Here is an 18826-nt window from a genome sequence, read left to right on the forward strand (position 1 = left end):
AAAGCTCAGAAGCTCCACTTAGGGGCAACAAACATGGCTATGATGCTAACCAACTCTAGTCTTTCCCATAAAACGAGTAAGACATAACTGACAGAATGTACTGATCCTTGAAGCAGCAATCCTCAGATTTCAATATAGGCCTGGATATTTTTAAATAAGTAAAGCTAGAATGAGCTATGGAGTTTTTAAGAATATATTGAGTGATAGATGGCAATTACATCAAGTGATCTGAACAGACCTGTGTAGGTAATAAAACACTTCACATAGGTAGAAGATGCCATTACCGATGTGTATGGCTCTCCATTTCAGTGAGACTACGTGGTTCTCTAGAGGAGGAAGAGGTGGCTTGCTCAGCTTTTTATTGGTCCAAGTTCTACTAAAGCTTGTAGAATTACCTACCATCAGGTAAATGCTTCTGTCTAGAAGAGGATTCCAGTTCTGTCAGCAGAGGAAACTTGACATTAAAAATCTAGCTCAAGATTATATATAGGATGAGTCTCAGAAAACTGAATTGTATGGACACTTAGGTAAAAGAAAAAATTCAAAGAATTTGTGAGTTTTAAGGTTAATAAGGTCTTTTCGGAGACACAGCATGTGAAGAACCCACCGACACTACATAGATAGTGAACAACAAACAGCAGAAAGAAGTCTTGACTCAAGTGAGGAAGATAGAAAAATATTTACATTAAAGAAAGGATTCAGAATGAAGTAATATTCACAGGATGCTAAAAAATTAATCTTCAGCCATAATGAGGCCTCTTCGAGCTCCCAAAACCTTTGCTTTCTTCTCCTTTCGTCTTTGTTCATGTTGCTTCTGTTGTTCCTCCCGAGTCTGGAGAGGAGGTTGTTTATAAGTTTTCTTGTGAAAGCTAACTCTGTTGACATGTTGCTTGAGAGCATTATTTTCTTTAGGTTGACCCCATGGTTTCAGTTTGCCTTTGTGTGGCTCATAGTTGAGGGGACGAGACAGACTTGCTTTGAGATCAAACACAGATTTCTTGTCGGAGACTGGAGTCCGTGTTGCCTCAGTTGTTGACTTAAATGGGTTAACAACAGAAGCAGAATTCCCCTTCGCGGTCTTTAACTTGCATGTCCAAGCACAGCCTGGCCTTTTAGAGTACTCCCACGTGCGGTCACATGTGGAGACTTTCTGGCTGGAGTCTTGGTCAGTGAACACTTAAGTTCATTATCTCTGGTAGCAGCTGAAAACCTGACATTCATTTTAGTAGCCGATAGAATGGACCGCTTGGCGGACCCCTTCCCACACAAGGTGCTCTGGCCTGCAGGGCCCAGGGGCTGGCCCTGCGAACGTCACTGGCCAGAGGGAGTTCGAGCCTCAGGGAGCCTTCCCCGGAGAGGAACTGGAGTCCCCACCACTTCTTTGGTGACCGGCTGCTTCCTCAGTTCATTAAATGAGTTGCGTTCTTCAAAATGTTTCTTTTTCCTCTCAATATATATCAGTGGACTCCATTTCCTTAAAACGAGCCTCATGAAGCTTCTTAAAGTTTGGAGTAGCGTTTATAGGTCCCAGGTTTGGAAAACCCATCTGCATAGAGAGGCTTCTTTCTTTCTGCAGGTACCTTTGAATCTTCATTACCATTTATTCTACTTTTTCCTGCGGAAACTGCATTCTCCTCTCCTTGGCTTTCATCTGGTGGTGAAGGAACTTCTCCAACAGTTCTGAGATCCTGGTTTTCCTGCTTCTCTTGATTCTGGAATTCAGTGTGATCATTTCATTTTATCTCTGAATGTTCCTCCTGGGAGTCAGGGTTCTTGCACCTTCTCCTTGTTTTGGTGATGTGGCCAACTGGCTCCCTCTTAGTTTGTTCCTGGCTGCTGATATGCATCTCAGTCTCATCCCAAGAGAACGCAGAAGTTTGACTTCCATTCTGACTCTCATTTTCTTTTTTTGCTTCGTCTTTAAGGTAGGCTTTCAAGGCTTTTAACAACTTGTCTGCCCTCAGGTTAGCCCGGAGGCCCAGACTCTTGGCCAAGTTCTGCAGGTTGCTATACTTGAAGGAGTCAAGCTCCTCAAGGGAGGGTGTGGCCGTGGTGAGCTGCATCCAGGCACCACGAGCTGCACCACACAAAGAACTCGTACCCCACACTCAGCAAAGCAGTTTAAAACTCAGGTGCCCCATTTTACCTTTTTTTTTTTTTTTGGCCCTGAGAGATAACTTTATGATGGTAGATTTAATTATGTCTTCACCTTAGTGTCTTTGAGACCTAGGACAGTTCTATTTCACTCAGTAACTTCTAGCATAAACATATCATTCATCTTAATGGCATTTCTGTGCAATATTCTTAGGATGTAGAATACAGTCTTACTCTAATGTTAAAATACTATTAATGTATTACAGGTGTATAATATTTCTCAGTCTCTAAAGTTCTTTCATATGCATTTATCTTGCCTGAAGGAGAAACTATAAATGAGTGTTTGTTTCCCAAAGAGGAAAGTCATATATAAGCAGCTTATTTGATGTAAATACCTTTTTCTATTTCTTACATACTTAATACACTTGAAATATAATTAGAAGAAAGGAGTTTTAAAAGATGTGTAAGATTGTAATACCTCCATAAACCCAGCTGAGAAAGAGGGCTTTATTTTCTTTCCTCTTAAGTTTGCCATAATATTATTTGACAGCGGGAGACCAGTGTCTTACCTCACCGTAATTTTTTTTTTTTCTTTCAGGACAACATAGGAGAGCTTGATCTTGATAAACAATCTGAGCTGAGAGCTTTACGGAAAAAAGAACTAGATGAGGAGGAAAGTGTGAGGAAAAAAGCTGTACAGTTTGGAACCGGTGAGCTGTGTGATGCCATCTCTGCAGTGGAGGAGAAAGTGAGCTATCTGAGACCTTTAGACTTTGAAGAAGCCAGAGAACTTTTCTTACTGGGTCAACACTATGTCTTTGAGGCAAAAGAGTTCTTTCAGATTGATGGTTATGTCACTGACCATATTGAAGTTGTCCAAGACCACAGTGCTCTGTTTAAGGTGCTTGCATTCTTTGAAACTGATATGGAGAGACGGTGCAAGATGCATAAACGTAGAATAGCCATGCTAGAGCCCCTCATTGTGGACCTGAATCCACAGTATTACCTGTTGGTCAACAGACAGATTCAGTTTGAGATTGCACATGCTTACTATGATATGATGGATTTGAAGGTTGCCATTGCTGACAAGCTGAGAGACCCTGATTCACACATTGTAAAAAAAATAAATAATCTCAATAAGTCAGCATTGAAGTACTACCAGCTCTTCTTAGACTCCCTGAGAGACCCGAATAAAGTATTTCCTGAGCATATAGGGGAAGATGTTCTTCGTCCTGCCATGTTAGCTAAGTTTCGAGTTGCCCGTCTCTATGGCAAAATCATCACTGCAGATCCCAAGAAAGAGCTAGAAAATTTGGCAACATCGTTGGAACATTACAAATTTATTGTTGATTACTGTGAAAAGCACCCTGAGGCTGCCCAGGAAATAGAAGTTGAGTTAGAGCTTAGTAAAGAGATGGTGAGTCTTCTTCCAACAAAAATGGAGAGATTCCGAACTAAGATGGCCTTGACTTAATAATCCTTGTTTTTAATGAAAGAAAATGTGCAATATTGAAGAGAGTTTCCCCCTGAGTCAAACAGGCCCAATTCCATTGTGATGTTTACCTTTATAGCCAGATGAGTGCAGTTTGAACTTGACGTAACAGACTGGTTGAGTCTTTGCTAGGACCTTAATCAACATAAAGATAATAATTTATACCTAATTATGTAAATTGCCTTGTTAAGGTGACATGTGATTGGTATGTTAGATTGCTTGTTTCCTATTTAAGTAGAAATCTTTCCTGCCTCAGTTTCCAAAGATAGGTTTGGCTGGTACTTGACAGATTTGTTAAGAGGAACAATTCTGGAGTTACATACCTGGTAGACAGGCCTTGTTAATTGAAAAGTAACTTACTGTAGTTTTTCTTCCCAAAATATTTACTTTCCTAATTCCCAGAGAAATTGTTCCTTTTCTGAAAACATCAAAAAACTAAGTTATGTTGTTGTAAAGTAATATAAAGTAGTTTGTCTCATTTCTAGAGGAAAAGGCCTTGTTGGAAATAAAATAAATTGACTTGTTTCACTAATAAAAGCTTCCATGTACTCTTTTGTTTTCTTGTAAGAGTTTTATTTTTTACGCTCTAAAGGTATTGCTTTATTTGAAGCCAGAGAAGACTATTTCTTTGGCATTATTGCACAGTTAGAAAAACATTAAAACCTCATTCATTGAAGAAGTATTTGAGATAGTCTCTGTGCCAGAAAAATCTTACTGGCTGAGTTTCTTAGAGCATTTTGGTATATTTATAAACCTTTAAGTACTGTTGAAAAAGGATATGTACTTCAAAATAATATTGTTAATATATGTTAGTCATTTCAAGAAATGCAGAATTGAAATGGAGTCCCTATGAAGCACAAAAATCAACATCATTTGTAAGATCTGATACAGATGATAGCTCTGTATGTAGCCTATTAATTTGCTTCAGAAAGGCTAGGACTCAGTCGACTCTAAGATTCTGTAACATTTATATATGTGTGATGAACACCTTGCTTTACCTCTGAGATCATTTTCCAGGAAAAAAATTATAGAGTTTAACAGCGATGTATAACTCACTTGTTATTTAATATTGATTATTAAATGTCTCCTGTGGGTCAGGTACTATTCTTACTTTCCTAAGCGTAAAGGGTACAATTAGCAATAATTGCACCTTGGATAAACCTCATTGGCTACGATACTGCCACTGTGCAAAGCTCGTAAAGGGTACAATATTGAAACAAGATAAACAAGGTACTGCTCTCCTGGAGCAAGGAAACAGAAGCAAAGTAATTTCAGTCCTGAGTGCTATTAAGGAAGGAACCAGAGTGATGCAGTAAGCATTTAATAGGAAGGGGTGCCTCGTTTAGCTGTTATGATCATGAGAGGCCTCTGAAAATGCAGAAGATGACATGGAGAACTAAATGGGGAAAAAATGACAGTAAAGCTTCTTTAGTAGAGTATTCCAGAGAGTGCTGGGCAGTCAGGCTGAAACAAATTTAGGAAGGAATTTACAACTGAATAGAGAAAGAGGCCAGGGTGGCTGGAGCATATGAGGGTTGTGGAATGGGATGGAGTCAGTCAGGGATAAGAGAGTCCAAATGGAGAAGGTTTTGTAGAGGAGAAGGAGTTTGAATTTTATTCTAGGCACAGTGGGAAACTTTTGTAGAATTTTAAAAGGAGAATGACATAGTCTCTTTGGCATTTTTAAGAAACCACTCTGGCTCCTAGGGGGAGAATACATTGGAGTGGGGTGGATCAGACACCACGGGGGTAGGTTACAGGGAGATGAGCTAGGGTCTGTTAAGATTAATCCGAGTGGTTTGGACTAGGGTGATAGAGTAGGGATGGAAAGGAGTGGAGGCAGCCTGGGTGGCTCAGCGGTTTAGTGCCTCCTTCAGTCCAGGGCCTGATCCTGGAGACCCCGGATCGAGTCCCTCATTGGGCTCCCTGCATGGAGCCTGCTTCTCCCTCTGCCTGTGTCTCTGCCTCTCCCTCTGTGTCTCTCACGAATAAATAAAATCTTAAAAAGAAAAAAGAAAGGAGTGAATAAATTATGCACTTTGCAAATAGAAGGACAGGACATAAATGGAAGCCATGAGGGGAAAAGAATCAAGAACCATATTAAGCTGGAGTGTGCAGGAGAAGCATGTTTCTATGAGGGAGTGAGGGGTTAGAATTAAGAGTTCTATTTAGGTCATACGGTATTTAGGATGTTAAGATGCTTGAGATGAAGTGGTTGCTAATAACATCCCCAATCAGACTCTAAAAGGAAAGTGAAGAGGGTTGAGAGATGGGAGGGAGGGTTCTTGGGATAGTGATAACCACTCTGCTACTCTCATTTCTTCAGCTCTTGAAAATTGATACTAGAACAAATCCCCCTGTTAGAAGCCTTTCTTAATATAGTCATTTTGCTTCCAACTTATTCACCTTCGTAACTTCATTTATCTAGTCACTCATTTTTCATTTAACAAATGCTGAGCTCTTTCTGTGCGCTAGTCATTGTTTTAAGCTCTGAGAATATGGTCTGTAAGACAGCCTCATAAACCTTAGTCATTTTTCTTCCTTCCAACTGTGTTATTCAACTTGAGTTCAAAAGATAAAATTCAGGTATAACAGGCACTGGTCTTGAAACCAGTCTTTGTCCTAATAGCCATCCATATACTCTGCTGTTTGTCATTTGTTGCCTGTGGTTTCTGTTCATATTTTAAGGACTGTCTTTAGTTATCAGCAGAGAAGCTGACTGGCTGTTTGGCAATCTGCATTCTATTTGCATATCCTACTCTACAAACTGCTTTTCCTGAGGCTTGCTTCCTAAAGACAGCTGTCCTCTGACACTGCATTGCTTCTCTAGATTAGTAGTTCTCAAACTTTTTGGTCTCAAGACCGCTTTGCTCTTAAAATTGTTGAAGATAGGGCAGCCCGGGTGGCTCAGTGGCTTAGCACCGCCTTCAGCCCAGGGCCTGATCCTGGAGACCCGGGATCGAGTCCCACACCAGGCTCCCTGCATGGAACCTGCTTCTCCCTCTGCCTGTGTCTCTGCCTCCCTCTCTCTCTGTCTCTCTCATGAATAAATAAATAAAATCTTTAAAAAAAAATTATTGAAGATGCCCAGAGGCCTGTGTGGCTCAGCGGTTGGGAGCCTCCCTTCGGCCCAGGGTGTGATCATGGGGTCCCAGGATCGAGTTCCTCATTGGGCTCCCTACATAGAGCCTGCTTCTCCCTCTGCCTGTGTCTCTGCTTCTCTCTGTGTGTCTCTTATGAATAAATAAAATTTAAAAAAAAATTATTGAGGATGCCAAAGGGATTTTATGTATAACATTCTGTATTTACCCTACTTAAAACTCAAGTAAAGAAAATTTTATTTTTAATTTTTTTTCAAGTTAAAATTTTAGCAGTTTATGTTAAAATGGCAGTAAACCCATTGGATTTAAACATAAACTTTTATTAAAATAATTATTTTCCAAAAAAGTGGCATATTTTACATCTTTGCAAATACCTTTTAATGTCTGACTTTTTTTAAGATTTTATTTATTTATTCATGAGAAACACAGAGGCAGAGACATAGGCAGAGGGAGAAGCAGGCTTCCCACAGAGAGTCTGATGTGGGACTCAATCCCAGGACCCCGGGATCCTAACCCGAGCCAAAGGCAGACACTCAACCACTGAGCCACCCAGGCACCCCCAAAATTATCTATTTTGTAAGCAAAGTAGCTGTTGCAGTATTTCCAAACTCTTCCTAGCTACCCATATTGCATGTCTGCTTTTAATTATCATAATCTGTTTCTAATTATGAAATATGAAGAGAGAAAAATATGTCAGGGCAACAGTATTTTCTAAATGGCCTAGTAGGTATAGGTGAACTCATATTGTAGGTGGCCGAATATAAACAGGCCTTTAGTCATTTTGTACTCTAGAGATGTGTAATCTTCTTAGGAAAAAAAAAAATTGGAGGCCACAGTATCCATTCAAATTGTTTTATTATAATTGGACTTTGAGAAAACCTAGAATGGAAAGCAATTCAAGAAGGCATCCAGGAACTGTGTGTCAAGGAAGAACCCCAGAAAAAGTACAGTTCTCATAAACTCTGCCCCAGATAACCCATACAACTCGTAATCCAACCAGACTCTAAGCCAGTAACTTCTTTCTCAGGCCATGACCTATTATTTTTCATCTACAGGAAGTGACAAGAAGGCCTTGAACATGTCCTATGTGAAAATAGGGTTCAGGACGTCTAGGTGGCTCAGTGGTTGAGTGTCTGCCTTTGGCTCAGAGCGTGATCCCGGGGTTCTGGGATTGAGTTCTGCATGGGGCTCCCTGCAGGGAGCCTGCTTCCCCCTCTGCCAATGTCTCTGCCTCTCTCTCTGTCATGAATGAATAAATAAATCCTTGAAAAGAAAAAAAAAATAGGGTTCAACATCATAGTTAAGAAAACAAAAAACCAGGGTGCCCAACTGACTCAGTCAATGGAGCATGTGACTCTGATCTTGGGATTATAGGTTCAAGCTCCATGTTGAATGTAGAGATTACTTAAAATCTTTAAGGGGCACCTGGGTGGTTCAGTCAGTTGAGCGTCCAAGTTTTGTTTTTCGGCTCAGGTCATGATCTCAGGGTCATGAGATCAAGCCCCCTGTTGGCCTCTGCACCCTGTGAGGAGTCTGCTTGGAATTTTCTCTCTCTCCCCCTCTGCCTTTCCCCCCACTTGTGTGTGCACACTCGTGCTCGCTCTCTAATAAATCTATTAAAAATCTTAAAAAAAAAAAAGAAAGAAAGAAAGAAAATCAACCTGCTGGATGATAATGAGTTTCTGAGTCTGACATAACCCAAGCAGCCGCATGCCAACGATCAGCACAGAGCTCTTTCCCCCACTTCCTTCTGAGTTATCTCACTCTTTCTCCACTGGTTATCTTAATCACTTTGCCTTTCCTGTTAGCACCCCCAGTCAGATTTGGTTATCAAGAGACTCATCACCTTTAAAAGTCATCTATTATCTCATTTGGATGACTTTTGTGCTTTTAATTTTCAGCCAAAACCTATTGCTTGAACACTAAGAAAATGGTACAATCATGTAAGAAATTGTAAAAATGAGAACAGAATAATCTCAATCTGCTCTACTGATTATGCAAAACTATGGGATGGCTTTATGTTAAGAACTTACTGTCCTTTTAGACTCAAAGAGTTTTGAACTCTGCTTCTGAGTATTTAATCCTTCGTATGTTTTTCTGTGCACTCACATTTTAATGAGACCATAAAAATCTCATTATGTTTCATTTACAAATATAGAGAAATGATTCCCAAGCTCACCTGGAAGAATAGATTAGGTTTCACTTGAGCATGTGCCAGAGTGTTTTAGGTTGTAATTAATGGGCCTGCTTTTACCTCCTTAATTTGAAAATACTATGCATATGTTACCACATGAAGTCAGTGGAGCTTGTATACCAAATACAGAAGGTATGTTTGGAATGATCCGATCCAATATATGATTACACGTTGTAAATAAAAGTCTCTTCGGGATTCCTTGGAGTGCTTCAAGAACCGTCCAGGGCCGCTGGTGATGTAGGAGCCACCGTCCAGGGCCGCTGGTGATGTAGGAGAGGCTTGGGTGATGCTGTTCAGCAGACATGGAACTAAGCTGCCAAACTAGGTTTCAAATACGAGCTCCAAATTCAAGTACCGACTGCTAATGAAGCTGCTTCTCACATGGGCTATTGCGTTGTTCCAGGGTCAGCAGCGGGAATTTATTGTTTAGTGATAGTTAATAACTGTTGAATAATTGGGATAATTATACTTAAGATGCAAGAACCCCTGCTGCTTAGAACTAAGAGAAAAGAGATAGAGCTAGAGTGTACTGGAGCAGCTTTTCAGGGAGAAGCCTCCAGAACCAGAAAGTTACTGGATCCCAAGGAAAACCCGGCCTGGGGACAGAGGACAAAATGAACATTCCCAGCAGTTTTAGATGGCTAAGAAGTTGCAACTCTCTCTTTTTCCCACTTCCCTGAGCATCTCCCTGCACTAGGAGAAATCTGTTTGGTCCAACCTGCCAGTGAGGCACCTAGACTGGTAACCACAACCCAAGGTCTCTTGGGGCCAAAGGGGAAGCCTCCTGGATGAGAGTTAGGGACTTTCTAATGACCCTTGAAAAATGTTCTAGAATGCCTGAAGGGAGGCGAAGAAATGGAGAGATTATTTGCCAAGCAGCAATTCTTGGGAGATTTGAATGGAAATTCCCAAATTGTTTTCCCAGTGGTGTGAGAGCCAGGACTGTCTCTCAGGAAACTGACAAGTTTAGGGTGAAACAAATACACAGATGTCTTCGCCCTCATACCCTAAGAAAGCCTGTGTTCTGGTGACTTATGGTTAAAAGAAAAATTGAGTGTCTACTTATGAAGATGCAGTCCTTTCTCAAATAGTAGACAGCCTGGCCCTTCCCTTGGGAACCCCTCCCACTTGCAGAACAGAGACCTAGGTTTGTAACTTGGGGCCTGCCATTAATACTGTCTTTTTTTTTTTTGGAGGAGAGTCGCATGCTGGGTGGATGAGAAATTACAACTCTGTGAATGAGAAAAGTACAATCCTCCCCTGTTTCTTCAGTAGCCAGACAGTCCAAGATGCCAGTGTTCGTACGTTCGGGGCACATGATCTCATATAGCAGCATATGTGATGTAGCATATGGCGGACTTAGCCACTGACCAGAAATCCCGGACCTCCGTGCTGCCATGTCTTGGAATGGAAGCTTTTCAGTCCTCATCACTCCTGACCTCTTGCTAGTGTGGCATTTGACAGGCTGACACTCCTTCCTTGAAACGCTTCTTTCCCATCCTTCCACGACACTGCACTACTACCTTGTGAGGATTTGATGTAGGTTCTCGAGTCACTGAAGGCTCCCCTGGGGCAGTGTCATCCATTCGTAAGGTACTGGTTATCATCAATGTGTAGTTCTTAGTTTTTTTTAGTTCTCTAATTGCCAAATGTTACTTATACTCACAATTGCATTCATTTCCTTTTTTTCTTTTTAAAGTTAACATTTTTCTTTTCCAAGCTTTTAAATTCCAGCTAGTTAACATACAGTGCAATATTAGTTACAGGTGTAGAATTTAGGGACTCATCACTTCCATACAACACCTGGTGCTCATCACAGCAGGTGCACTCCTTAATCCCCATCCCATTTCCCCCATCACCCCATCTACCTCCCACCTTGTCATCAGTTTGTTCTATGTAGTTCAGAGTCTGTTTTTTGGTTTGCCTTTTTCCTTTGCTCATTTGTTATGGTTCCTAAATTTCACATATGAGTGAAATCATATGGTATTTGTCTTTCTCTGACTTATTTCGCTTAGCATTATACTCTCCAGGTCCATCTGTGTCATTGCACATGGCAAGGATTTCATTCTTTATGTGGCTGAGTAATATTCCATTGTGTGTATATACACCATCTTCTTTATCCATTTGTCAGTCAATGGACACTTGGGCTCGTTCCATAATTTCGCTATTGTAGGTAATGCTATAAATGCAGGGTGCATGTATCCCTTTGATTTAGTATTTTAAAAAGTTATTTTAAATACTGTTTTTAAAAATAAAGAAATATGCTTAATTTAAAAATAGTTTCAAGGAGTTTAAAGTAAAAAGTAGCAGTTCCTGCTACTGTCCTTCCCCACACATCCCCTTCAACCACTCCCAAGAGGGAACCTGTTTAACTGTCTTTTGGTGGTTACTCAGATATGTGGTAATAATACTTCATATCAGCATTTCTTGATTTATCAATTGATAGCATCATCTTTTGGCTCTTCCACTTACAGCTCCCAACTACCCCTCCTTACCTCTTTAATATCTCTCAATATTACTACTGTTTTTGGCTAAACTGTATGTATTACAGGTATATCTCAAAGATACTGAGATTCACCAAAATAAAGTGAATGTTGCAATAAAGTAAGTCAAATGAATTTTTTGGTTTCCCAGTGCAGTATAAAAGTTATGGTTATACTGTCCTGTAGTCTATTAAGTATGCCACAGCATTATGTTTATAAAACACAATGTCCACACCTTAATTAAAAAATACTTTATTACCAAAAAAATTCTAACCACCATCTGAGCTTTCATCAAGTTGTAATCTTTTTGCTGGGGGAGGGTCTTGTTTCAATATCAGTGGCTGCTGACTGACCAGGGTGGTAGTTGCTAAAGGTTGGGGTGGCTGCAGTGATTTCTTAAGACAGCAGTATATTTTGTCTGACTGATCAAATCTTCCTTTCATGGGTGATGTGATGCTGTTTCATAGCATTCTACCCACAATTGAACTTTTTTTTCAAAACTGGAGTCCATCCTCTCAAGTCCTGCTCCTGCTTTATCAATTGAGTTGATGTAAATTCTAAATCCTTTGTTGTAATTTCAACCATCTTCACCAGGAGTAGATTCCATCTCCAGAAAACACTTTTTGCTCATTCGTCAAGAAGCAACTCATCTGTTCAAGTTTGGCCATGAGCTTGCAGCCAGGCAATCCCATCTCCAAGCTCCACTTCTTTTTTTAAAATTTTTATTTATTTATGAGCGATAGAGAAAGAGAGGGAGAGACACAGGCAGAGGGAGAAGCAGGCTCCATGCAGGGAGCCCAATGTGGGACTCGATCCTGGGTCTCCAGGATCACACCCCTAGCTGCAGGCGGCGCTAAACTGCTGCACCACCGGGGCTGCCCTCCAAGCTCCACTTGTAATTCTAGTTCTCTTGCTCTTTTCACCACATCTACAGTTGCTTCCTCCACTGAAGTCTCAAACCTCTCAAAGTCATCCGTAAGGGCTGGAATCAACTTCCTCCACATCCCTGTTCATGTTGATATTTTGACTGCCTCCTGTGAATCATTTTTTTTTTTTAAAGATTTTTTTATTTTGGGTGCACCTGGGTGGCTCAGTGGTTGAGCATCTGCCTTTGGCTCAGGGTATGATCTTGGGGTCCTGGGATCAAGTCTCGCATTGGGCTCCCCTCAAGGAGCCTGCTTCTCCCTCTCCTGTGTCTCTGCCTCTCTCTCTGTGTGACTCTCATGAATAAATAAATATTTTTAAAATATATATTTTTTATTTTTAAGTAATCTCTATGCTCAATGAGGGGTTTAAACTTAAAACTCGGGGCAGCCCCCAAGGTGGCGCAGCGGTTTGGCGACGTCTGCAGCCTGGAGTGTGATCCTGGAGACCCTGGATGGAGTCCCACGTCGAGCTTCCTGCATGGAGCCTGCTTCTCCCTCTGCCTGTGTCTCTGCCTCTCTCTCTGTGTCTCTATGAATAAATAAACAAAATCTTTAAAAAAGTAATGATAATAAACTTAAAACTCCAAGATCAAGAGTCACATGCTCTACCAACTGAGCCAGCCAGATGCTCCTATCAAGAATGTTCTTAATGGAATCTAGAATGGTGAATCCTTTTCAGTAGTTTTCACATTGCCCAAATCCATCAGAGGAATCACTATCAATGGCATCAAGAAATGTATTTCTTTTTTTTAAATTTTTTATTTATTTATGATAGTCACAGAGAGAGAGAGAGAGAGAAAGGCAGAGACATAGGCAGAGGGAGAAGCAGGCCCCATGCACCGGGAGCCCGATGTGGGATTCGATCCCGGGTCTCCAGGATCGCACCCTGGGCCAAAGGCAGGCGCCAAACCGCTGCGCCACCCAGGGATCCCAAGAAATGTATTTCTTAAATAATAATACCTGAAAGTTGAAATCACTCCTTGTTCCAGGGCTGCAGAATGGATGTTGTGTTACCAGGCATGAAAAGAACATTAATTTCCTTTTCATCTCCATCAGAGATGATGGGTGACTAGGTGCCTTGTCAATGATTAGCAGTATATTTTGAAAGAAATCTTTTTCTGAGCAGTAGATCTCAATAATGGGTTTTAAAAACCCAGTAAACCATGCTGCTATCCAGGCTTTGTTCCATTTATACAGGCAGAGTAGATTTTCCATAATTCTTATTTTTTCTATTTTATTTATTTGAGAGAGAGTTCAAGCAGGAGGGAGGGCAGAGGGAGAGAGAGCAGATTCTCCACTGAGCAGAGGGCCTGAAATGGGGCTTGATAACGACCCTGAGAGCATGACCTGAGCCGAAGGCAGATGCTTAAGGCAGATGCTTAACTGACTGAACCACCAGGCGCCCCCAATTTAGCATAATTCTTAAGGGCCCTAGGATTTTCAGAACAATGAAGGAACATTGGCTTCAACTTAAAGCCACCAGCTGCGTTAGCCCCTCAGTCTGGCCTTTGAAGCTTTGAGGCCAGGCACTGACTTCTCTCTGGCTAGGAAAGTCCTGATGGTATCTTCTCATGAAGACAGTCTCATCCCCATTGAGAATCTGTTGTTTAGTGCAGCCACCTTCGTGAGTGATCTCAGCTGGATCTTCTGGATAACTTGCTGCAGCTTCTCTGTCAGCACCTGCTGCCTCGCCTGGTACTTCTGTGTTACGGAGATGGCTTCTTTCCATAAACCTCAGGTACCCACCCCTGCTAGCTTCAGACTTTTCCTCTACAGTTCTCTCCCCTCTCAGCCTTCGTAGAATTAAAGAGAACTCGGAATTATGCTTTGGCTTAAGGATATGTTGTGGCTGGTTTGACCTGCCCAGACTGCTAACCTTTCCCCATGTCAGCAATAAGGCTGTTTTGCTTTCTTATCATTCATGTGTTCACCGGAAGAGCACTTTTAGTTTCTTTCAGTAATTTTTTTTTTTTAATTCACAACTTGACACAAATTGACACAAGAGGCGTAGCTTTCAGCCCATCTTAGCTTTTGACATGATTTCTGCACTAAAGCTTAATAATTATTTCTAGGGCAGCCTGGGTGGCTCAGTGGTTTAGCGCCGCCTTCAGCCCAGGGCATGATCCTGGAGACCCCTGCGTGGAGCCTGCTTCTCCCCCTGCCTGTGTCCCTGCCCCTCTCTCTGTGTGTGTGTCTCTCATGAATAAATAAATAAAATCTTTAAAATTAAAAAAAAATCATTTCTAGCTTTTGATCTGGAGAGACATGCACCTATTTCTTTCAACACTTAGAGGTCATTGTCGGGTTATTAACTGGCCTAATTTCAATAGTGTTGTGCCTCAGGGTACAGGGAGGCTGAAGTAGAAGGGGAGACATGAGGGAAAGGCTGGTTAGTGGAGCAACCAGAACACATGACATTTACCGATTAAGTTCACAGTGTTGTTATGGGCATGGTTTGCACCCCAAAACAATCACAACAGTCACATCAAAGATCACTGATCACAGGTCACCTTAACAAATATAATGAAAATGGTTAGAAATATTGTGGGAGTTACCAAAATGAGACAGAGGGAGCAAATGCTGTTGGAGAAATGACTCCAATAGACCTGCTTGGGGAGGGTCGCCACAGGCCTTCAGTTTGCAAAAGATGCAATTATCTGTGAAGTGCAGTAAAGCAGAGTACAATTAAATGAGGTATGCTTGTCTGTATAACAATATGAAATGAATATGTACATAGAAACATGTAATTAATATGCATTCACTATTTCAATATTAATATTTATGCATATACACGTGTGTCCCATGTCTTGACCACCTGCTAAGATAAGGATATTGGTGTTCTCACCCTTCCTTTCTAACTTTCATGGACCTCACAAACCATTTATACATTCATTTCTACACTGGAAGCCCTGATATGTACACATTTTACCCCATCATTATCAAGTTCTTATATTTTTTTTCAAGTTCTTATATTAATGTAAGATTCTAAAAGTTAATAAACTACATTGCAATATTATGTAAATATCACCCACTGCAGAATTAAGTAAAATATACTATGATTATATTCATTTTGGGGAGCTATGGATTTATATTCATTTTGGGTTTCTAACTGCCCTTTCCCCCTTCAGTATCTGCCCTTATGATTCTGGTTGTTAGACTCACCATCATATCATAATCTCTATCGATCCTCTTCCCCCTCAAAGGACCGCTTCTTCCTGCTTCGGTTCTCACGATTGTTCTCTGGATCCCACACTCAGCTCTCATCCCCGAACTTTCCTTTGATGCTTTTCTTCAGGATGGAGCTGTATTCTCCTAGGTCCCATATCTGCCTTTTTCTTGGTTTATTCAATTCTTTAATTCAAAAAGTAATAGATACTTGTTATAAGCAGTCAAGTGTGGAGATATACAAAAATCTCTCCTCATTTTTCTCCAGCCTTGCACCCCTGAGGGAATCTAAGTTAACAGTGTTGGAGGTGTCCTTCTTCACCTGTATCTGTACTCAAATACATATATTCAAACATATGAACACAGATATGAGTTCCTTCATTTTGCTCTTCTACCAAAATGGAATCATAGTCTTACTCTGCAACTTGCTCCTCCCCCCAACTTAATCATTTCTCATAAACCTTTCTCCAGTCCAACACAGATTGGTATAAATCTTTTCTTAAAAAAGAATTATTTATTTTATGGAGAGAGAGAGAACAGCGGTAGGAGCAGAAGGAAAGGGAGAAGGAGACTTCTGCTGAGCATGGAGCCTGATACAGGGCTCGATCGCACAACCCATAGATCATGACCTGAGCCAAAGTCAAGAGTCAGATGCTCAGCCTACGGAGCTACCCAGGTGCCCTTGATATAATTTTCTCTTATAAGTAGATTCTGATTCTGTAGCATTGATAGATCTTGTCTATTCACCTATTTCCATGGTTGAACAGTCATGTTATTTTCAGTTTTTATGTAATTATAAACCAATAAACATGCTTGTGAATGAATCCTCACATGTCAATACATATTGATGTTTTTATAGGATAAGTTTCTAAAACTAGAATAACTGGATCAAAGGAATTGCATATATAAGTGCATCATAAGAAATGTATGGTTTGGGGCGCCTGGGTGGCTCAGTCAAGTGTCTGCCTTCAGCTCAGGTCATGATCCCAGGGTCCTGCCTGGGATCAAGTCTTGAATCAGGCTCCCTGCTCAGTAGGGAATGTTGTTCTCCCTTTCCCTCTGCCCCTCCCCTTCTGCTCTCTCTCTCTCTCTCACTCAAATAAATAAAATCTTAAAAAAAAAAGTATGGTTTAATGCATTTTCATGAATAGAACGCAAAAATGTGATCAGAACTCAGATCAGGAAGCAGAACATCGATTCATTGGAATTCCTATCAAAATACCAATAGTATTTTTCACAGAAATAGACCAAATAATCTTAAAATTTATGTGGAGCTGTAAAAGACTCCGATTTGCCAAAGCAATCTTGAGAAAGAAGCACAAAACTGGAGGTATCACCACCTCAGATTTCAAGATATACTACAGAGCTATAATAATCAAAACAGCATGGTACTGGCACAAAAGTAGACACAGATCAATGCAATGGAATAGAGCCCAGAAATAAACTCATACTTCTATGGTCAATTAATCTATGACAATGGAGGTGAGAAAATGCAATGGGAAAAAGAGAGTCTCTCCAGTAAATGGTGTTGGGGAAACTGGGCAGCTACATGCAGAAGGATGAAACTGGACTGTTCTCTTACACCATATTCAAAAATAAACTCAAAATGGGTGAAAGACCTAAACATGAGACCTGAAACCATAAAACTCCTGGAAGGAAACAGATGGTAATCTCTTTAACATCAGCCTTAGTAACATTTTCCTAGATAGGTCTCTTCAGGAAAGGGGGGAAAAAGGTAAAAAATAAGCTGTTGGGACACTACCAAAATAAAAAGCTCTTACACAGCAAAAGAAATCATCAATGAAATGCAAAGGTAACTTACAGAATTGGAAGGTATTTGCAAATGATATATCCAATCAGGGGTTATTACCCAAAATACACAAAGAACTTCTATAACTCAACATCAAAAAATGATTCAATTTTTAAAAAATGCAGAGGACCTGAACAGACATTTTCCAAAGAAGACATACAACTGGCCAATTGGCACATGAAAAAATGTTCAACATCAGTAACCATCAGGGAAATGCAAATCAAAACCACAATGACATATCTCCTCACACTTGTCAGAATGGCTAGTATCAAAAAGACAAGTGTTGGCAAGGATGGAGAAAAAGGAACCCTCATGCACTGTTGGTGGGAATGTAAATTGGTGCAGCCACTGTGGAAAACAGTATGGAGGTCCCTCAAAAAATTAAAAATAGAAATACCATACAATCCAGTAATTCCATTACTGTGTATTTACCCGAAGAAAACAAAAATAGGATAAATGCAGCCCTATGTTCACTGTAGTGTTATTTATAATAACCAGGATATGGAAGCAATCTAAGCGTCCATCAGTAGAGGAATGGATAAAGAATATGTGTGATACACACACACACACACACACACACACACACACAATAATGGAATATTGTTAAGCCATAAAAAGAATGAGATCTTCCCACTTGTAACATGGATGAACCTACAGGGTATTATGCTAAGTGAAATAAGTCGGATAGGGAAAGACAAATACCATATGATTTCACTCATATGTGGGATCTAAAAAACAAAACAAACAACAACAAGGAAAAGCAGAAACAGACATAATACAAGAACAAACTGATGGTTGTCAGGGGCAGGGAATGGGCAAAATGGGTGAAGGGGAGTGGGAGATACAGGTTTCCGGATGAGGGATGGATAAGTCATGGGTGTGAAACGTACAGCATAGAGAACAGTCAGAGGTATTGTAACAGCGCTGTATGGTGACAGATGGTAGCTACACCTGTGGTGAGCACAGCAGAAGGTATGAACTTGTGGAATCACTACACTGTACACCTGAAAGTCATGTAACATTGCGTCAACTGTTCTTGAAAAATAAAACAACAAACCCCCAGAACATTGCCAGCACCAGAGGAGCTTGCCTCCTGCCCCTGCAGTACCCTCCCAAGGGTACCCCCTATCCTGACCTCTAACAATGCACATATTTTAAGACATTGCCATATTATTCTCTCCAAGCATTGTAGCAATTCAGGTAATGAACAAATGTATCCGTTTCCCCACATCCTCTCTAACTTTAGATGTCACTTTGTGCAACTTTTTGCTTACCGGGTGGATGAAAATGGGATCTTATTTTATTTTTTTTAAAGATTATATTTACTTATTTGAGAGAAAGAGTTAGAGAGCACACAGAAGGGGACAGGAGAAACAGACTCCCTGCTGAGCAGGGAGCCTGATGTGGAGCTCGATCCCAGGACCCTCAGATGTGACCTGAATCAAAAGCAGATGCTCAACCGATTGAGCCACTCAGGTGCCCCATCATTGTTATTTTAATTTGCATTTTTCTGATGAAACTGTGAGGTTGAGCACAACAGCACAAACTCTTCACAGATGGG

General features: G+C 40.7%; 1 protein-coding gene, 1 long non-coding RNA gene and 2 pseudogenes across 6 annotated transcripts in view; 1 reads left to right on the forward strand and 3 right to left on the reverse strand.

Moving 5' to 3' along the window:
* Nucleotides 1–4134, forward strand: part of KIFBP (kinesin family binding protein) — a 38906-nt gene extending 34772 nt beyond the window's left edge. Inside the window, exon 7 of the mRNA XM_025435080.3 lies at nucleotides 2693–4134. Coding sequence (XP_025290865.3) covers nucleotides 2693–3568 — 876 coding nt within the window. The 3' untranslated portion in view covers nucleotides 3569–4134. The remainder of the gene's footprint in view (nucleotides 1–2692) is intronic.
* The window catches only part of LOC112651780 (uncharacterized), a 98449-nt gene that overhangs the window by 8256 nt on the left and 71367 nt on the right, over nucleotides 1–18826 (reverse strand). For 3 of the 5 annotated variants that reach the window (XR_007410139.1, XR_007410138.1, XR_007410142.1), the window contains 2 exons: nucleotides 15453–15641; nucleotides 11601–12819 (listed from right to left, as the gene is read on the reverse strand). This is a non-coding gene — a long non-coding RNA (uncharacterized LOC112651780). Of the gene's footprint in view, nucleotides 1–11600; nucleotides 12820–13078; nucleotides 14948–15452; nucleotides 15642–18826 lie in introns of those variants that run through there. The other 2 variants (XR_007410141.1, XR_007410140.1) reach the window with 2 other exon arrangements.
* On the reverse strand, nucleotides 350–2063 carry LOC112651775 (nucleolar and spindle-associated protein 1-like; annotated as a pseudogene).
* LOC112652066 (U4 spliceosomal RNA) lies at nucleotides 4590–4781 on the reverse strand (annotated as a pseudogene).

The sequence above is a fragment of the Canis lupus genome, chromosome 4 (genome assembly GCF_003254725.2).
Source record: "Canis lupus dingo isolate Sandy chromosome 4, ASM325472v2, whole genome shotgun sequence".
NCBI classification, from domain to species: domain Eukaryota; kingdom Metazoa; phylum Chordata; class Mammalia; order Carnivora; family Canidae; genus Canis; species Canis lupus.